At 32.4% G+C, this 20,153-nt stretch overlaps 1 protein-coding gene across 12 annotated transcripts in view; it reads left to right on the top strand.

Annotated features, from left to right (window-relative positions):
* Positions 1-20,153, top strand: part of LOC119833128 (uncharacterized protein CG43867) — a 232,171-nt gene that overhangs the window by 137,670 nt on the left and 74,348 nt on the right. Inside the window, exon 1 of one of the 12 annotated variants that reach the window (XM_038357032.1) lies at positions 9,632-9,991. The exons of the other annotated variants lie outside the window; for them this stretch is intronic. Coding sequence (XP_038212960.1) covers positions 9,902-9,991 — 90 coding nt within the window. The 5' untranslated portion in view covers positions 9,632-9,901. Of the gene's footprint in view, positions 1-9,631; positions 9,992-20,153 lie in introns of those variants that run through there. 12 annotated transcript variants of the gene reach the window in all.

The raw sequence follows: 20,153 nt of genomic DNA, 5'->3' as shown, positions 1-20,153 counted from the left end.
TGGATTACCCAGTAAACTTAACACCACCTTTTTCTATTTCCTCTAGAAATAAATGAGGCAAGCAAAACAATAGACATAATCTCAGTGTGCAACCGTTACATATATTTTATCACTTAATTTATATTAATTAAATATTATAAATAAAATAATCTATAATGAAACACTTATGTACTGTACGCTTTATATTTAACATAACATATTATTTCAACGTATAGAATATATACATACATTTAGGTACAATAACTTCCAAACTATCTATTACTACTACTATACTATACTACGTATCCCTATCTAAAACTTAATTCTAAATCCCACAAACTCATCATCATTCATCCCATCTATTTTTAAACAACTCAACTCATTCTGTAGCATCGCATTTAATTCTATAACTCAACTCATTCGTTCCATCGTTTTAATACATTATACAGGATGTGTATAATATCCTGTTGACACGCGTTTAACATTTGTAAATAGATTGATTAGCAAGCAGCCAACGTAAACCATACTTGGCCACATAATAAAGCGTATGTTTTGAATATGTTTCACTCTTAGAACTACGCAAGACGGTTTTTATATGAGTTTTATACAGTTTTATCAAATTTGCGGACTGACGACTGACTGATGTTTCATGAATTAGTTAATATGTCGCTGGGATATCAGAGATATCACGAAATCTCTAGCGATATACATATTACATTTTTTTTATAAAAATGTTTAAGTATAAACTAAATCTAGTAAAATTAAGTACAAAGTAACTAATTTATCACTCGCATCGTAGTTTGGTGGGTTTAGTTTTCATTCATTATGTTTTGTTTTTTTTTTGGTTATTTTTTTAAAAGATATACAAAAATATGCATACCGCACTGAGCATTTATATAAGTTTACTAGCTGCACCTGGCAAACGCTGTTCTGCCTTACTCTGATCATTTAGAGGTAAGAAAAATAGATGTTAGCCAATTCTCAAACATACCCGATATGCACACAAAATTTCATAAGAACCGGTCAAGCCGTTTCGGAGGAGTATGGCAACGAAAACTGTGACACGAGAATTTTATACGTAAGTTTATTGCACATATACACTGTTTAAAAATACACACTACTTACTACTTCTTTATGAAATAACTTATCTGAGACAAATGCAAAACACGTGACTTTCTTCCAACTATATAAAAAAACCTGTACTGAACAGGACACTTCTTTCGGACAATTAAATTTGACATTCCTTACGCAAACCTCAAGTCCACGTCCGAATAACAAGAAAAAGAACGTCTATTTCAATAGAATCTTAACGGGATATAGTGATTTATTAATATCTATTTAAAGTACAATATCAAATACATTCATCCGCTTTACTATTCCATTCACAGCTCAGGTGGGTGTGGTGAATGCAACGCATTTACGTAATTCTTGTACGTGGGTTCTTTCCTTGACCCGATAACAAAGTTTAGTTTAGTAGTCTGGTTTGTAATATTTAGAGACCGATAGTAATGACGTTTTATTTAAGAGAACACTTGGAATAAAATGACTGTATAAAACTTTAAAATTACACAATGGAATAGATTAAAACATAAAATTATTAATAACGTATAAATGTTTTTTCAATTTTTGCAGTAAAAATAATGACTTTCCTTACAAGTAGTATTTTTAAAGCAGCACTATCCCTCATTGGGAAAAGTGTTTTATTAATAGTAATCTCTTTCTGCCACATTTTACTTATATTACAAGACGACTCCGAACTGTTATCCCAAACCCGCCAAAGGCAATTGCAGACACCACTGCGCCCACGCCATATAAAAGCCTTTTATTCCTAAGGCCTAACAATGCACTTGCATACATTCAAACAGTTAGTCTATACAGCCTAGAACAATATCATCCGTGCCGAGTGTCATTGACCCCGCTGCATCGCTGCGCAGTGCGACCTAATACACCTAAGCGGTATTGTTCCGAACTGAACTTCCACTGCCTGTTACATATGAATTTCAAAAGGCGCAGTCACGTGTTTACCAAGATGGAGAGCGATGTACGCGTCAGTTGTGGGAATTTCGTATCGTGTTTCGATTATGAATGTCTCGATGTACATGCTACATTTGCGCTTAGATAATTGCCTGTTAATATTACTTTAATGTTAGAAAAACAGCTGCACGAAGGCCATTTTGTGTTTTCATTCCAAACCTTTAATAGAGAACAAAGATATCATATATTTGGTTTTTAACTATATAATTCCGTGGGTTTTCATCCTATTTTCTAAGTCCCATTATAGCATCCAAAGAGGTTTCTCCTCAGTCGATGAACAATTTAATAAAAATATTTATTTAGTACATAAAATCACACATATATTTAAATGTGCCAATTTATTCAAGATTAGCGGTCCGCCCCGGTTTCGCCCGTGGTTCACTTTCTCAAGATATGGGCTATCTAACACTGAAAAAAATTTTTCAAATCGAACCAGTAGTTCCTAGGATTCCTGCGTTTAACCAACAAACTCTTCAGCTTTATATTAGTATAGATAGATTGTGTTTCCTCAGGTCACCAAATGTTTCATCGTTTAAGTTAACACTACCTCAATAAAATTTAATCACATATTTATACTAATTTGTATTTTTATATCAAATTAAAAAATCGTTAAAATAACTGTCTCATAGATCTAAGAATCAATATTAACTCCTAAAATAAAACAGCAGCTGTTTTATTTCGATCTCGATGAAACCTAATTCACAAGCAGTATGCCAATAAAATTAGACTCTAGGTCGTAAGATGGTCATTCACCTGTCATGATCCAAATATAAAAAGCTAGCTGACCTGGATTCCTAACAAGTTCAGTAATATGATATGGTAATTGTTGTTACATTGTTGTTACAACTATCTATAGTATCGTATTACTTTCGCATATATCCTATCCTTCCTACACTCCTACTTCCTACTAATATTATAAATGCGAAAGTTTATTAAGAGTGGACAAAGACAAGGAGTTTATTTATTATCATATATTTCAATTTACAATTTTATGAGAATCTAGCTTTATTTATACAATTGCCTTTCAGTTCACTATAGATACATTTAACGTTACATTATTATAATATATCTACTTATATTAATTTATATACCTAATATTAATAAAAATTTAAAAAAAATTATGTCTGGAACTTTGAAATATCCAAATGAAATCAGCATAAAAATTAAAATCGCTAATATGTCCTTACGTAAATCGAATATCAGCAAATACTGAGTTCCATTCGATCGCAACTCAATTATCATAATGAATTCCATCAGGCCGAACTCCTGTCGTGTCAGAATTAATATTATTACAATTTCTGATAATTACATTAAGAATTTATCTTATTCTGACTTTTACGTCCGATTTATAATCAAAACCTATAAAATAAGGGAGTATTTTATAGCTTTATTATACGTTTTATTCAATAATATGGTATAATTCTTATTTCTTTCTCATATTAGTTCACATTGTACCCGAATAATAAAGAATATATCCTACTTTCCTAATTATAAATCCGAAAGTTTGTGAGGATGTGTCTGTGTTTGTTGCTCTTTCTGGAATAACATATAGGCAACATTTTATCTCGATATTCCTACGGGATACGGACTTATGCGGGTAAAACCGCGGGGCGGTTAATTAACTATTAACTATTTTAAGAAAAATCTATACCTACGCTAAGTCTATTTCAGATCCATGATATCGTTTTCAGGTCATAGAATAACAAAACTTCTATTATAAATATCACATTTGTACCAACTCCTACAAGTAGATTTTATTGAGATTGTTGTTTATTTTCAATGCATACAAAGAGAATTGTTGCATGTAGTAAATAGCTACCATATATTTAAAATGATTAAAATATTATAGCATTTGTTTTTAGCAATTGCTAACATTGCCATCTTACATAACTGAAATACAACCAATAGTTCCAAAGACACCCTTATCCTATATGCAGTAGAACAATACAATTCGTTGAAATTCAAACGACTTGAAACATCGCGATTACAGCGGGTCGCACAGTTTGAATTTTATTACTATTGAATTTTCTTCCGCGAAAATGCTTTGCGACTTAAATTTAAATAAGTGGTGAATGGACTGGTCTGTATTAGTATATTATTTATAGAATTGTTTAATAAAAACTAGAAGTCCCGTTTCTCAATTACATCATAAAGGAATAGAGACTATGACTTTTAAGATACCGGCATAGCTGCTACAACACCAGCAGTGTTGCTAGTGTTTATGCGCGAATTTCCCCCTGAGCACTTACCGTACAATCTACTATATAATATACACCAATACTTACACTTGGCTTTGGCCAAAATATACATAAACTTCTCCGTTCCTTTAGCATCAATAAAGAATAATCAATCCCATCATCAAATAAATACAAATCAAAAGTATAGTCTGATTTATTTGTCGTGACATCGAAGGCTCGTTGAACATTCGAGTAAGTACCTTTCAGAGCTTTAAGTAAATATGTGATTTTGGAAATAGCAAGTGGGTTATGTTTATTTAGACTCGCTCGTTGGAGAATCAAAATCAAATACAGAACTAGTTTGAATATAAATTACACAGATTGTATAGAAACAGGAATATATCTGAAAATGCGATTTATTGTGACCTATTTTAGTGATATTTATTGAGTTCTGAGCTTATATAGTTATATAAGTTATATATAGTTATATTAACTCTGTTCGTATCTTATTTACGCCTAAACCATTGAACCGATTTGGATGAGTTTTGGTACTATATAGTGGTACACGCAACGAAACAAATTTTTTAATTCGGATACCCCACGAGATTGGAGCTGTGCTAGGACTCCGGATTGTTTTTCCTTTGACCCGTGTGCTTTGACTACTTCGTCTTCGGGCGCAAACCTTTTTACTTCTATTCAATGTTTTATTATTTGTATAAACGTAAATTAAATGTATTCACGGAAGATTCATATCTCGAGGCGAAAGGGGGTGTGTACAGAGACAGTCAGTTTACAAGGTAAACACAATTACCGTGTGCCTCTTGGAATATTCGCTGAATTTTTGAGCTGAAAATATTCATGCCCGAATTAGTTTTAGCTAACGAAGTCTCCTTTATATAACAACTAAGAGATTCTTAAAATATAAAACAGTTAACTGAACCTACGGAGGGCGGCCATTTCAGATAAGAATAAATAAGTTTTTATTTGTTTTATTTCCTGATTTTCTATGCATCATACATCTGTAGCAATTCGTGTACAAATAATAGGTATTCTGGTATTGGTATACTCTTGATTAAATAGAGTTAACTGGCTGACCCGGTAAGTATTCTACTGCCGATATAATTTAAAGAGAGATAGTAAAAAATATCAGATTTTCTGAATACACAAGAAGATTTGCTTACTGTTACGAATTTATAATCTGAAATATATAAATATAAAGAACTTATTGATTTATCTTTAATTCAGTTGGAATAGACAATACGTCTGCGGCTAATTGTGTTTGATGGGACTGATGAGTGTCCCTTATCATAAGTCGCACTTAGTTGTCAATCTGCTCTAATAGACCCCTTGATGTCGAAGACAGTGATTTATCGCATGGTTTCGATAATACAGGCCAGCTCTTTTGTTTCATATAACAACCGTATAAATCAAAGTGTAGTGTAGTGTAGTGTAGTGGTATCACTACATAGTATCAAATAAAGTCACTTTCTCTGTCCCTATGTCCCTATATATGCTTAAATCTTTAGAGCTACGTAACGGATTTTGATGGTGTTTTTTAATAGATAGAGTGATTCAAGAGGAAGATTTATATGTATAATAACATCTATTAAACTATTCCGAATTTAGCGCGTGTGAAGCCGCGGGCAAACGATAGTAAACCAATATAAACCAAAAATCTTGTGAATCTACTATAAATGCGAAGGTTTGTAAAGATTGTTACTCTTCCACGCAAAAACTACTGAAACGATTGCAATGAAATTTGGTACGTAGAGAGCTTTAGAACTGGAAGAACACATAGGCAACCTTTTATCCCGATTATCCTACGGGATACGGACTCACGCGGGTAAAACCGCGGGGCGCAGCTAGTGTTTTCATATGTGACAAAACACGAATTTCATGATGTAATTTAAATACGTTCTTACTTCAATTAGAGTTCACTTTACGTTACCAAAACTATTATTAAGACATCGATTATTATTGTAACATAATCTGTGATAGGTATTGAACCCTGACTCTAAATTAAGCATCGATAAATTAGTCTCCGATAATGAAGGTTTCGTCCTGCTGTAATATTCTCTGTATGATATGATCTATGTTCATTTAGGCACGCTGCTAGCGTTCAATTTGAAATCTGTAGCGGTGAATTCGTCACGTATTTCATTTTAATTGTTAACCACAATCGACGTTTGCCTGCTTTTTAGGATCTGATAATGATTGCATCCTCGTGATGGTTATAATTATGCGAATTGATTGATATGTATATATTATCGATTTCAAAACGGATAATGTTACGTCTTAAAGCAGGATTTAATCTAGTCTAGCGCCATCACTTTCTTATATTCGATTTAGTTCTGCTATAACACGTCACGATAACCCCTCTGATGATAGGAATACTATGTGATTCATTAATAGGTATTTATTTGTAGGAATTTAAAGGATATAAAGCATAACCTACAATGCACATATAAGGCTAACGAAATAATATTAAAAAATGCACTAAATTAAAGTCCATTATAATTTCCTTATTACGAAGTAATACTACAGTTGTGACTTTCAAAATAATTTCAGCATGAACAAAGTGAAAAGGCCATGCCATTTTTTTTTATTCAAACCATATGTATTATATCGAAACTATGCGTTCGTGTATATTTCACTTTTAATAAAAACTTTATTAAATAAACACTACGTATAAAGCTAACAATAAACCACAGATATAATCGGACGAGATATAGCTTGGCTCAAGCTAATTGCGAATGCAAATGAGCTGGGGGTTTAAGGTAAGCTTAAATTATGCTGCATTTCTTGCTATAGCTTGGCGTTGATTGGGTTCAATGCTGCATTCACCAAGAAGTAGGTTACTTGCAACTTTTATAACCATTTTAAAAGCAGTAGCTTATAAGGTTATAAGGTTAAAATGTGTAGAAATTAATCAATTCATAAGGGCGGTAGAGTGAACAATATTTGTTTTAAAAGAAAATATTTTACGTCGTACTGGTGGATACAACAACACAGTTTAATTTCCTTATAAGCTGTTCGAAAATCAATTCAGTACTTCTGTCCAACGTTTGCTTCAAGTGAGAAGTATTAATACATAATGTTATAAATTCTATATGAATATGTTTATTTTTTATTGATTCATTGTGTAATTGAAATCTTAACGCAACTTTTAAATTTTAACAAGATGTTTTGACGTAATTTACCTCTCATATAACTAAATTTGTCCAGCTTTTTCTTTAGTATATTTTGGCAAAGCTTATATAAGTACCAAGTACAAGTACCTATATTTATGTATTTTAAATATTTAACTATGATTCTGATGGCTTTTAGAGTATAATGTGTAATAACATAAATTAATAGATTTTTCAACAAAATTCTGATACATGGATAAAATATCTACCCTCAAATTCGTTTGTTAGCCATTAAAATAAATGCAATATAATATATTACCGCTATTTATATATAAATTTGACTCACACACAGGTTCGTAATAATATTGATCTTGCTAACTCCAGAACTTTCCTTTTAACGTTGAGGCGCATCAATCTCTGTCTATCAATTATGAGATTAACTCTCTCGGGGATGTTGGAATTTATAATCGAGTTTATAATTTGACATTGTTTAACTTTATAAATAGGAAAATAGTAACTATGTATATATTTATAATAAGACAAATAAAATTATGATACATTTCTTACATGATATATTTGTTATTTTGTTGTGAAAACTTACTTTAATGTCATATTATTAACTAATAATAAATAAATTAATGTAACGAGATTTGAAACTGTATTTACTAATCAAAAAAGTTCTAAATACAATCGTAAAATTTGCTAAAGTCCTCCCAAAAGTCTTACGTATCTGCAGACTATCATAGTCGATAGTCACGCAATAGTCGACCATACCACCTCCTTACTATGACAAAAAAAACGTATTACATTTAAAATTGTCAACACAACACCTTATTGAAAGTGATAAATATCACCCGTCGAGTCGACTGTGAATACAATGCAGCAAGCTTTCTTTGTGAATCAAACTATCATACATAGAAATGTAAAATTTCCGAACGTCAAAGCCAGCAATCTTGTAGAAGTAAACATAGAACTTTTCAATGTATCTGAGAGACAATATAATGCATTTCAGAACGAACAGTTTATGTTACTGGAGGAATGTAAAGGAATATTTAAATTTATGAACACATTGTACATTTTATACTAAAATTGCTATATAACAGGACGCGTTTTCAAAAGAGGTAGATATCGAGAGGCATTTTCTTAAAGTATTCTATGTGGAAAGGGATTAAGAAAGGACTGATTAGAAGAATAAAGGAAAGGAGTGGGAAGGGGATATGGGCCTCCGGCTCCCCCACTCGCCAAACGAAACTCAGCAGTATGAACACACAGTAGTCGTATAGTATTTTAATTCCCGTGTTCCCACACGAACCTTAGACAGGTCGTCCTATGCCATCCCTATTCCACATTTTAATTAATACTACTTTAAAATGTCACGGTAATCCTCCTGGATGTTTTCCCGTCAAAACTTTGTATGCAATGCCTCCAGACAAACAATAAAACACGTTAAAACTCATACGCATCGGCAAATATGAATAGTATACATTTTAAATGTTTTTATTAGATAATATCAGTTTTGTCTTTTTGTAATGAACAATATTGTAATAATAATAATAAAAGTTTATTTTGTAATGTTCCTGAATAATTATTCAGTGTTTTTGAAAATATTGTATGTCTTAGATAGCTTAAAGAATTAAATACATATAAATAGGAACTGAAAATTTATGCAATATCGTAAATTTTGAGTGAAGAGGTAATGGATAATCATTTTTAGGACATCGAAAGTTAGTTTATTTTTCTTTAATATATTTGTGGGAATTATTAGTTTTGTACTTAATTGTATGAACAGTTCCATTTCATCATAAAATGTACCAGAAAACACCTTTTTTTATTGGATTTAAGAACAAAACGAACGAACGCCTAATTATATTTAAAGATCATCTTTTAATTGACATTTTGTTTGATAATCATATAATTATTATTTATTATAATAATTGAGCTATTATAAATTGCCCATTATAACTGTATTTAATAGAAAAGAGGTAGAGAAACGAATTATAATTAAATTAATAATGAGGGGAATAGAGGAAGTAACGGGAAGGGTTAAGAAGAGGATATGAGCCTACGATTTTTGTTGTATATTGATATACAAGATAATCGAAAATCAATCAAAGCAATTGTAGACGTTTCTTTTAGATATAGTTTGAAACATATTTATAATAAGCAGTGAAATTGCAAAAAGATATGTCAAATACAAAAAATACATATTTCTGGCAAATATATATTGGTACATTTAACTTTGAACACCACGATAACATTAAAAATTTAGAAGATATCTTATTACTATCACTTTACGTAATATATTATAATTTTTCAATTATAGAAATATATATATAACATAAATTAAATACTCATTGAATTATAATTAATAATATTGGACAAATCATAATGAAAATTAAGTGTCATAGTGCTTAGTGGCGGTCTGCGTACAACAATGTGAAACTTGAGAAAAATATGTGCATACTGGTATAAATTAAAAACAAAAAAAGGTGCGGTCTATATACGACTAATTTTGACAATTCCTGAATTCAAATTTGGAATGCCGCCCATGTGTTGGCGTACACGGTGGGGTGCGGCTCACCTATGACGAACAACAATAACGGTATGAACGGGAGTGCGGGAGGGCTGCCCTCCGCAGCCGACATGGACTCCCTCGAAGAAATGCTACGTAAGGTAAGGAATGTCGCTAAACATTATATGCAAATTGTTACTGAAATGTGTTAATGTACATTGTTATATGTTAATTTTAATGAGTTGTAAATGTAATATTTATTTGTAGCACGTAAGTGGCAATCATTTTGAGTGAGTTTTCGGATGTTTTTAAGAATGTCTGTTTAAATTTAAAAACATTTCACTATATTTTGCTATGTTATAATTTGTTTTATCATCATATTTTATCATATATCATCAGTCATCATATTAGTACACAGTTACACCAAGTCTTTTTATGCTATGGAGTAGTTTTACACGTCTTCTTAAAAATACATTGTTTAACTTTAAATATCTATTGCCTTTTATATTAATTTACTTTGCATTATTTAATACATTTTAAATATACATTGAAAGTAGGTCGTGTAAATTAAAGCCCATGTGTCACCAATAAAACAGCCAATGGATGCATTTCCCTTCTCTATCACACACATCGTAAGAAGAAAGGTCCATCAAGAAAGCACTAGCAGTGGTATCGCATACTGACTGCGATATTCTAGTTTACGAAGCATTCGTTCTTTACTATATTTCCTGATTTCTAAATAACAATACGCCTTCATATATCAAAATAACAAATGAACGTCGCAGCTGGTCACTATCCATCATTTGTCTCACGTGCGAGCCGAAGTGACGTGTCACTTACGGCGAATTAATTAAACTGCATTTACCTATTCATTACCCGGAGTGGCCTTATTCGCGTTAAGGAGGCCGCACGTTTGTGGAGCTAATGTGAAAACTAAGCGACATATAATGTGAGATATTTTGGCGCGCTATTTTAAAAATGTACATTCAATTCTTTTTCCGTATTCATCCCAGTCCTTTCCTATATTCCTTTTGTCAATTCTTTATTAATCCCTCTTCAATTTAAAGTTAGAAATTCATTTATAAAGGTGTAAAGTCTGTAATCGACCTTACGACTCTCCAAATGTTCATGGGCGGTAGTGCTTACCATCAGGCGACCCACTAGCTCCATTGTCGACGATGACGCGAAAAAATACCTTGTCTGTGTTACTACACTGTTATGTAATTACAGTTATATAGCATATAAATTCAAATAGTTTTTATACATGTAACCGTAACATTTGAAAAACGAAAGGTGCATGTGTAATATACAAAAAAAAAAAATAAAACTGTTGAGCTCTGTGTTAAAAGGTAATAAATTAGCAATAAGCCATATTCATCACTTTCACACGAATCAAATCCAATTTCCCAGCATTTCACAGTTTTTCGCAGTGCCCCATTAAACATGCATTACAACAAGCTCCATATTATGACGTCATAAATTCAAAATGGCGGAGTGAGCTGGGTAATTAACAAACACACACTTAGCCATTCTTGACATAGTTAATGAGCGTGAACTCTGGCCATTTAACTAGCTTGCACTTAGTCTAATATATCAGTACGCCCCGTGGCGCTACTTATGCGAGATGCATCGCTTGCGAGTTAATTTAATTAAATCGTAATTTATTATAAGAGTATATATATGAATTTTATCTTTAATTAGCTTTTGCCTGTAACTTCGCATGCCTAAAGCTTCCTATTGAATAAATCTGAATGTTAAAAACACCAATCAAAATTCGTTGCGTAGTTTTAAAGATTCAGCATACATACAGACAGAGAAAGCGACATTGTTTAATAATATGTGATAAGAAACTAATTTTGCTCTCACGGACTTGCCAGCGTAGTAAAGGAAAATATAAATAGTCGGAGTGGGTTTTTCCCTACATAGTTCCTATTCCCGTGAGATTTTGGGGATAAAAATATCCTATAACCTATATCGGGTCTTAAACTATATCTGTACCAAATTTCATTCAAATCGTTTCAGGGGTTTAGGCGCAAAGAACAGATACAGAGTTACTTTCGCATTTATAATATTAGTTGGGCTTAAAATCACATAAATTAGTTTATCTATGGCTGCAGAAAAAACTGTGACATAATATTATTTACAAAAAAAAAAAATGAAATAATCCAAGAAGAATTTATTGTACTGTTCACGCACCCAATGGCGGGAAATAGTGACATTTTTATAAAAAAAAACGGACCTCAGCAATGTATATTTCAAATATCGGGTTTTGAAATAAAACGTCAAGCACGTGCCTGCTCCGGGGCATATTTTTACGAGATTGTGTCGTCAAGCTGTCTGTGCTCAGGTTGTGTTGTTTTTTAATGGCTTTTTTTTCTCACCTTGCCTTGCAAAACTCCCCTTTAAAATATTGCAATAGATTACGCATTTTCAGTGGATTATAACTTAAACACTACATAGTATAGAACAAAGTCGCTTTCTCTGTGTCTGTGTGTAGATAGGGACATCTATCTATGTATGCTTAAATATTTAAAACTACGCTACGGATTTTGATAGGGTTTTTTAATATATAGAGTAATACAATAGTAAGGTTTATGTATATAATAAGATCTATTAAACGCCTCTGAATTAAAAGCTTGCGAAGGCGCGGGCAAAAGCTAGTTAAATTATATTGTTGTTGTACAGAGGAATTTTTCTTATGTTATATGTGTATAGTGATTACCAAAAAAAAGAAAAATGGTCTCTCAATCTCAATACAAAATTTCTTGCAAATTGGTTCAATGGTTTCGACATGAACAGTCAGACATTCAGAGAAACTTTCTCGTTTATAATTACAGTGTTTCTATCACACTCATTTGACGTTATATTTCTCTAGGTTGAGGGAAGTAGTTTAAATGCAATTAAACAACTATTGTAGACTAGCTGCGCCCCGCGTTTTCACCCGCGTAAGTCCGTATCCCGTAGGAATATCGGGATAAAATGTTGCCTATATGTTATTCCAGTTGTCCAGCTGTCTACGTACCAAATTTCAATGCAATCGGTTCAGTAGTTTTTGCGTGAAAGAGCAACAAGCACACACACATCCTTACAAACTTTCGCTTTTATAATATTAGTAGGATATATCAGAAGTCTTCTTCTCTTTGTTAATGGCTTCACCGATTTATCAGTAGTCATTAATCTCTATTACAAACTTTGGCAGATGCGGCGACATTTATCGAGTATAGAAATATGAAATGAAGTATTAATTTAAATAATATTGATTGTTTAGAATCTGTTCCTATTTTATTATAAAGTTTGAAGTTGAATCTCTCATTTTAATTATATGTAAATATAATAGAATATAATCTACACGAATAATAAGCGCTGAAGAGTATGTTTGTTTGATCGCGCTAATCTCAGGAGCTATTGGACCGATTTTAAAAATAATTTTACCGTTGCATATATCCAACGAGAGATAGTACATACACTGGATCTGTTGGTGTTAAGCTAACTAAGAAATAAATATGTTATTCTTCGCAAAAACGATCATATGATAAACATATCTTAATAATAAATTAAACAACAAAAAGTGACTGCCTGGCTGACCTATCAACGCATAGCCCAAAATATTCGACCGATCTTGCTGAAATTCGACATGCATACCACTGCGATATAGGTATCCGCAAAAGGATTTATAAATTCTCCATCAAGGGATAAACTAGGTGATATAAGTACCGTGAAAATTTATTGCGGCCAACAACATAAGTAAAGCTTAACATTATATAAATATACATAATGTTAGACTTTCATTTTATACTAACCGTTGCTCGCAGCTTCCCCTTGTGCTCAAAATAAACAATATAAACATACATAAACATTCTCAGAGCAGTGCGTCTGAAATAAAATAATACTCAATTAAATATTATTGTGGCTCAAATAAATTGCAGACGAAATAAGTTGACACATCAGCTGTGCCCGTCGAATCGTCCTATCTCCTCTATCCCATTCGAAAAAAAGTACTAATTAATGTTCTCTCTCTTTCGCACAAAGCTTTTAGCTAATGAGCAATCTTTAATTTATGGTTTTTTGTACTATGGAAATATAAAAGCAAGGACGTTTCACAAAATTTCTTTCAACATTTCAACATTTTTTTCATATAAATGCAACGCTTACAATTCGTGTTTCGTTAATTTAGTTTTACTAGCTGCGCCCCACGGTTTTACCCGCGTAAGTCCGTATCCCGTAGGAATATCGGGATAAAAAGTTGCCTATATGTTATTCCAGTTGTCCAGCTATCAACGTACCAAATTTAATTGCAATCGGTTCAGTAGTTTTTGCGTGAAAGAGCAACAAACACACACATCTTTACAAACTTTGTATTTTTCTTTACATGTTTGTAACTCTTCACGCGGATCCCACTGAACGGATTACAATGATACTTAATATAATATAATATAATATATATAATATATAATATAATATAATATAATATATATAATATAATATAATAATTCATTTATTCTCTCATCACAAATGTGTATACTTATTGTTATACTTATTGCTTAAGACTAAACATTTGTGAGAGACTGGTGCCCGAGGTAAGTATGAAATGCTTGTGTTACGGGTCACCAGGCCCCCAAGAATTTTAAAGTTACATTTAAGATAACAATGTATATTATGCGCTTAACTGAATTGATGAGATTTTTTTTTTTGATGAATATAATATATAAAATACTTATTTTACTATATGTATATGTGTGTGTGTGTGTGTGTGTGTGTATGTGTATGTGTGTGTTTGTGTGTGTGTGTGTGTGTGAGTGTGGGTGGGTGTGCAGGTGAGATTGTGTGAGAGGGTATGTACAGACATTTGACTTACTGAAAAGAATTAATCAAATTGGCAGTGATGTATCTTATGTACCAGAATAATAATAAATGAATGGTATATTCTTGTATTTGCCCTCAGGTTCCCCTGCTTGTGAAACCACTCGGCCGAACACCGACAACTGGTTTAATATAAAGTTGATATATTGATACGCTCATTCGGATATATCGACAACAATTCGTATTAAAATCATAATGAAAAACGTAAAAAAATTGTGAAAGTGACAATCTGCATACCATATTTAACTTTAAGCCATGAACTTAAAGACCTTTTTAAAATATCAGACTATATGTGGACAGTATTAATGCGCGGTGCACACGAACAATTAAAATATTCAATTTATTTATTTACGCCACGGTCCGTGTTCTTGATAATTGCATATAACTCGGAATTGCAAACGACAGTTTAATAACCAAACATTTGTTCCAAACTGATTAATATTCAATGTATTGGTTTGTTATTAATTTCCTATCAATAATTGAAAGCTGTCGAGTAAATGATGCATATTTTTAACTAGAAAGTATTCGCTAGTCTAAAGTGTTAATTTGATATTATGAATTTCAAGACAGGACGTTATTTATGATATTTCTTTATTTGCGTTTGTTTTTTAACGACAAATCAACGCTCACTTTATACAGAGGAAACTTTGTATTTTTGTGTGTTTCTACCGTTTTCACCTAAGAACAGCTGCATTAATTTCAAAAACTCTTTCACCATTGGAAAGCTGCAACTTCACCGAGCGACATAGGCTATATATATACGTCTAAATATAAACATAAAAATACTTGATAAGGGTTAAGATAAAATGAACAAACACAGAGTCAATAAAACATACTTTATCTGTTCTTATGAGCATGTCTATCATCTGCTATTGACATGTTCAAATGCGACTTCCAAGAAAAAATTCTATACGTCTTTATGTATAAGTACTCTTAATGTATAAATACTAAGACTAATATTTGTCCACATTACCCTTTAACATTTATCGAATTTACCAAAATACTTTATTCTTACATTTACCTTAACTCATTGAACATAAGAATCAGTTTCCTGTGACATAAAGTTTTCTTTCTTAAGCTTGTTTCCCTACTACCATAGCATCCTTGTTTCCCTAACATCACAGTAATACACGAAGAACGCCAGGGGTTCAAGCACACACGATTATGCTAACCAAAGCGAGTTTTAGTCCTGTATGTTAAGGGCCGAAGCGACACAACATTTGTATTAAAAGTTGCCGCCACACACCCCAGAGGAGTGACTTGCTATATTATTTATTGCCGGCATAATAAGTTCCACCCCGGGTTTATTTGTTTTCAACTCGTTACACGAAGATTTACCCTAAATTCGTAAATTCCGCTGTGTATTTGCGACCGGCTAATGTTATGCCGATCCATGGTACGTAAACATGTATTAATGTTTGTGTTTTCACGTCTGTTTCCTTATTACAAACCTATTCCAATATCGGGTAATGTTTTTCACACTCTTATACCTAGACCCCTCCACAACATCGACTGTTTTTGTATGTGTAATAACACACATATGCACGCTGCACACTAGTGCACATCGTTACATCTACGATAGGTGAAGGAAAACATGGTAACAAAATCGGCCTAAAATCTAAAATCTAAATCTAACGCTGTATGTATCGTAAGTTCTTGGCCAGCGTTATGGATTACGGCCTAAACGCTGCTTTCCTTTAGAAGTTTATTTCAGGGGTTAAAGAACAACAGATTTGATACTACTAAACTAAAAATCAATTATTATTCTATAATTATTATTTTTTTTTAATTTATAGCTAAAATAAGCTCTCTTCATAGTCCTCTATAGTCCCTAGTGAAATGTACTTAAATTGAGATTAGATATATTAAATACTTTTCTACCTTTTTCTGTTGTCTTATGTTATCTTATGAAGCGCTACAAAAATATAATAACAGGAACTTAAAACTCGAATCACGAAAATCTCTGCAATCTTAGTGTTCTATTCATACAGCAATCAAGCGTGGCTAATGAAAATTCATATCGCAGACCGCAGTTTTACAATTTCAATTATGCAATTTTTCACCGTAACCCATTGTGATACAGGGGACAATGGTTTGCAGGGCCCTATCTGCATTGCAGCTCAGGCCCTAATATATTGGCAGAAACAGTCCGCGTTAAAACAGATTAATGTTTCTCTCACACGCAACTCGATTGGGGAAAAATAGTGTATTTTCCCAACGGGGGAAGTTTATAACTATTTGGACTCATTTGTATGTAATTTTAGCTTTGAGACACGCCAGAGCGTCGTTTGTATTAAATTTAGATGAAGTTATGAATTGTTCATAGACACCTTCGCTTGATTTATCAGAAAATGTAGAAGTTTTAATAGTGAATCAATGGTGTATACTTTGGCCTTTTTTTCAACCTTATCAGTCTTTTTAACTAATCAGCTGCGAGATCGCCCTTTTCGATCGAAAAGGCCAGTGATAAGACCTTTTTTGTGCGAAACCTTACCAAATATTTGTCTAAAATTGTACGATTTAATTTTCTTTTGATGCTTATAATGAGCTCTCATTTCCTTTATGTCGTTTCTTAGATCTTAAACTATCTTTATACAAAAATCTATCCAAATCGGTTTAGTCAGTTAAGGCGTGAAAATGAAACGAACGAACCAACTGTTAGATAGGCAGAGATACTTTACAAATAATTACTAGAGATACATTCCAACATTTGTCATTAACTGACAGTTAAACTGAACAGATCATATCCAGAAATAACGTAACTAGCCATAACAGACGTTTCTATCCCCACCAAGCTGCAATTCAATATTACACTAATAAAAAATATAAAATACAGTCACACGTTGAACGCCGTAATTAAAGCATATCGTTAACAATTTCAATTTTATCGGCAAGTCGATAGTTTGGACGGACTCCAAGCGGAACTTTATAGCTTCAATGGCTCTGATAACAGCAGGCACGTGAACTGTTTTGTACAATTATTTCCATCGCCCTGTGCACTGATCGCCAATCGAATGGTAAATAATACGCGGTACAAAACAACGTTAATTTATATGGGAATTTTATGGATTGGAGTGGTCATGAAAGTGCATAAGTAATGTATGATAAAATTGCAGATATTAAATAATTTTAGTTAGGCAAAGAAATATTTATTGATTTCGAAAATTTTAACTAATTCTTATATTTTCATCGAAACTAATTCATATACTTTAATTGTAAACGTTCAATTTACAAGTATATACTTGTACATTGATCACATTCAACAATCTTCTCAGCATCTACGAAATTAACATATGTTTAATTTTATTTGTTCAATTTGATTAATGTTAATAGTGAAAGGATTTAATCGAAATAAAAAAAGAATTAAATCCATCCACGTCATAGATCATCAAGGATAACATCAAAAAAGTTAGCATGCAGTTTTCACGACAAAACATTGTCTATGGTTTACATTAGTGTATGAACGTGGAACAGTTTTGCCAGAAACAAATACAGTTCGAGCCGAGGGCACAATGGGTCGTTCCTTTTTTGAAATTTTATTACAGCAACCATTGTCGCGATCAAAGGAACAGCCAATAAAATGGCGCCTCGGGTAACGGCGTTCGTTTTATGAATCAGGATTAATCCTTGATAGATCGAAAGGCCAATATTACGGGCATTCGACGTATTTGTTAGTGCTCTGCGTAGCTTAGATAGCCTAGGGAAAATCCACATGAAAACTATTTTTGTAGCTCGTAGACTAAAGATCGTAGCTAGGGCGCTTTGTATAAAGTATAAACCTTTCGCTTTTATTGAGTGCTTATTATTCGAACTTGTGTTGTTCGTTGAATCTATATTTTGTTGTCTTATTCGTCTTATTATAAGTGGCAAAATTTATAACAACACTAGCTAACCCAGTGTACTCTTATCATTTAGGGGTATGAAAAATAGATGTTGTCCGATGCTCAAACCCGATGGGCACACATTTCATGAGAATCGGTAAAGCCGTTTCGAAGGAGTATGGTAACGAGCACTGTGACACGACAATTTTACACGTACATAGAGATATAATATTGTTGTTATTGACGTAATATGTTAAATATTACCGTAATATTTAACATATTACTTTCCTTTGTTTTTATGCAATAAGTTATATTAAACTTTAAATTGAATAATAAGTATAAATTTAGAACTACAGGTAAATAATATTTCATTACATTCTTAAAGATAAATTTCATTCAACATTCCATTCAATTAACAAAGAAAACATAATCTTGCCTATCTATATAAAATTAAATATGTACTTATATACGATTCCTATGAAGAAAGAAGACATTTCTAGAAACATGATCCGAAAACAGACTGTATTATAAACTAAATGGTGAATCGAGCAATCGTTTAGAGCTAGATTAAGGCTTGAGTCGAGAGGACTTAAGCACTCCCTCGTAAAATGTACCGTTAAAACGGTTTCCGTCCTACATTTAATCTCCTCTCAGTAAATACTGAGGAAAATATTAATAATGAATATTAAACCTTTTAAGATTTTCATATAAATTTTATGAAAGGGAGTGGGTGATTCTTTTATTATAGGGAGCGGATTTTTTATGAATTGCGAGGATTTTCTAATAAAAGTTTTATTCGCATTTTTAGGAGGACAATCTTGTTTATAATTATCGATATATTTTCATATCATAAATTAAATATAAAGTGTTTTGAACTCGCTGTCTTAATAATACATTAGCATACATTAATTTATTTTTTGATTGATAACCTTGTTATGTAGTCCCTATCTATCCTGTCAAACAAACAAACAACTCTTCAGTTTAATATTAATCTATACCAATGATATTAAGACGAAGCGTTTGTTTGTTTGAACGCGCTAGTCTTAGGAACTACTTGACCGATTTCAAAAACAACAACACTTATGGTTATGTACGTGATCCCTGAGTGTTATAGGACCGCTAGTATTAATAAAATCTAAATATATATAACTCAAAAGTGACTGACTGACATAGTGACCTACAACGCACAGCCCAAACCACTAGACGGATCGGGCTGAAGTTTGGCATGAATATATATATTATGACGTAGGTATCCGCTAAGAAAAGATTTTGATAAATTCTACCCCCAAGGGATAAACCAGGGGATGTAAGTTTGCACCATGAAAATTGTAAGTCCGCGCGAGAACTGGCAACAGCTAGTCTAAGATATATTTGTATCTACAAAAAGTATTCATCCACCTCGTAATCTTGATATAAGAATTTAAAAAAATGCAATAAAATAGTAAGTTGTATATAAAATAGCTTGAAACGAAATAGAATATTTCACACATAATCCTTTCACGCAGCGTACTGTATGCAAATCAGGTATTGGAATGCTCGCGAAATACGCAATTAGTCGCAAATGAATCCTTCCTAATAGTTACAGATAGCTGCAACGTTATATCGCATTGATTTCATTGCTTATTGAATGGATACTTATTGA

Source organism: Zerene cesonia, chromosome 16, assembly GCF_012273895.1.
Source record: "Zerene cesonia ecotype Mississippi chromosome 16, Zerene_cesonia_1.1, whole genome shotgun sequence".
NCBI lineage: Eukaryota > Metazoa > Arthropoda > Insecta > Lepidoptera > Pieridae > Zerene > Zerene cesonia.
The sequence above is the reverse complement of the archived record's forward strand: the minus strand, read 5'-3'. Positions and strand labels throughout refer to the sequence as shown.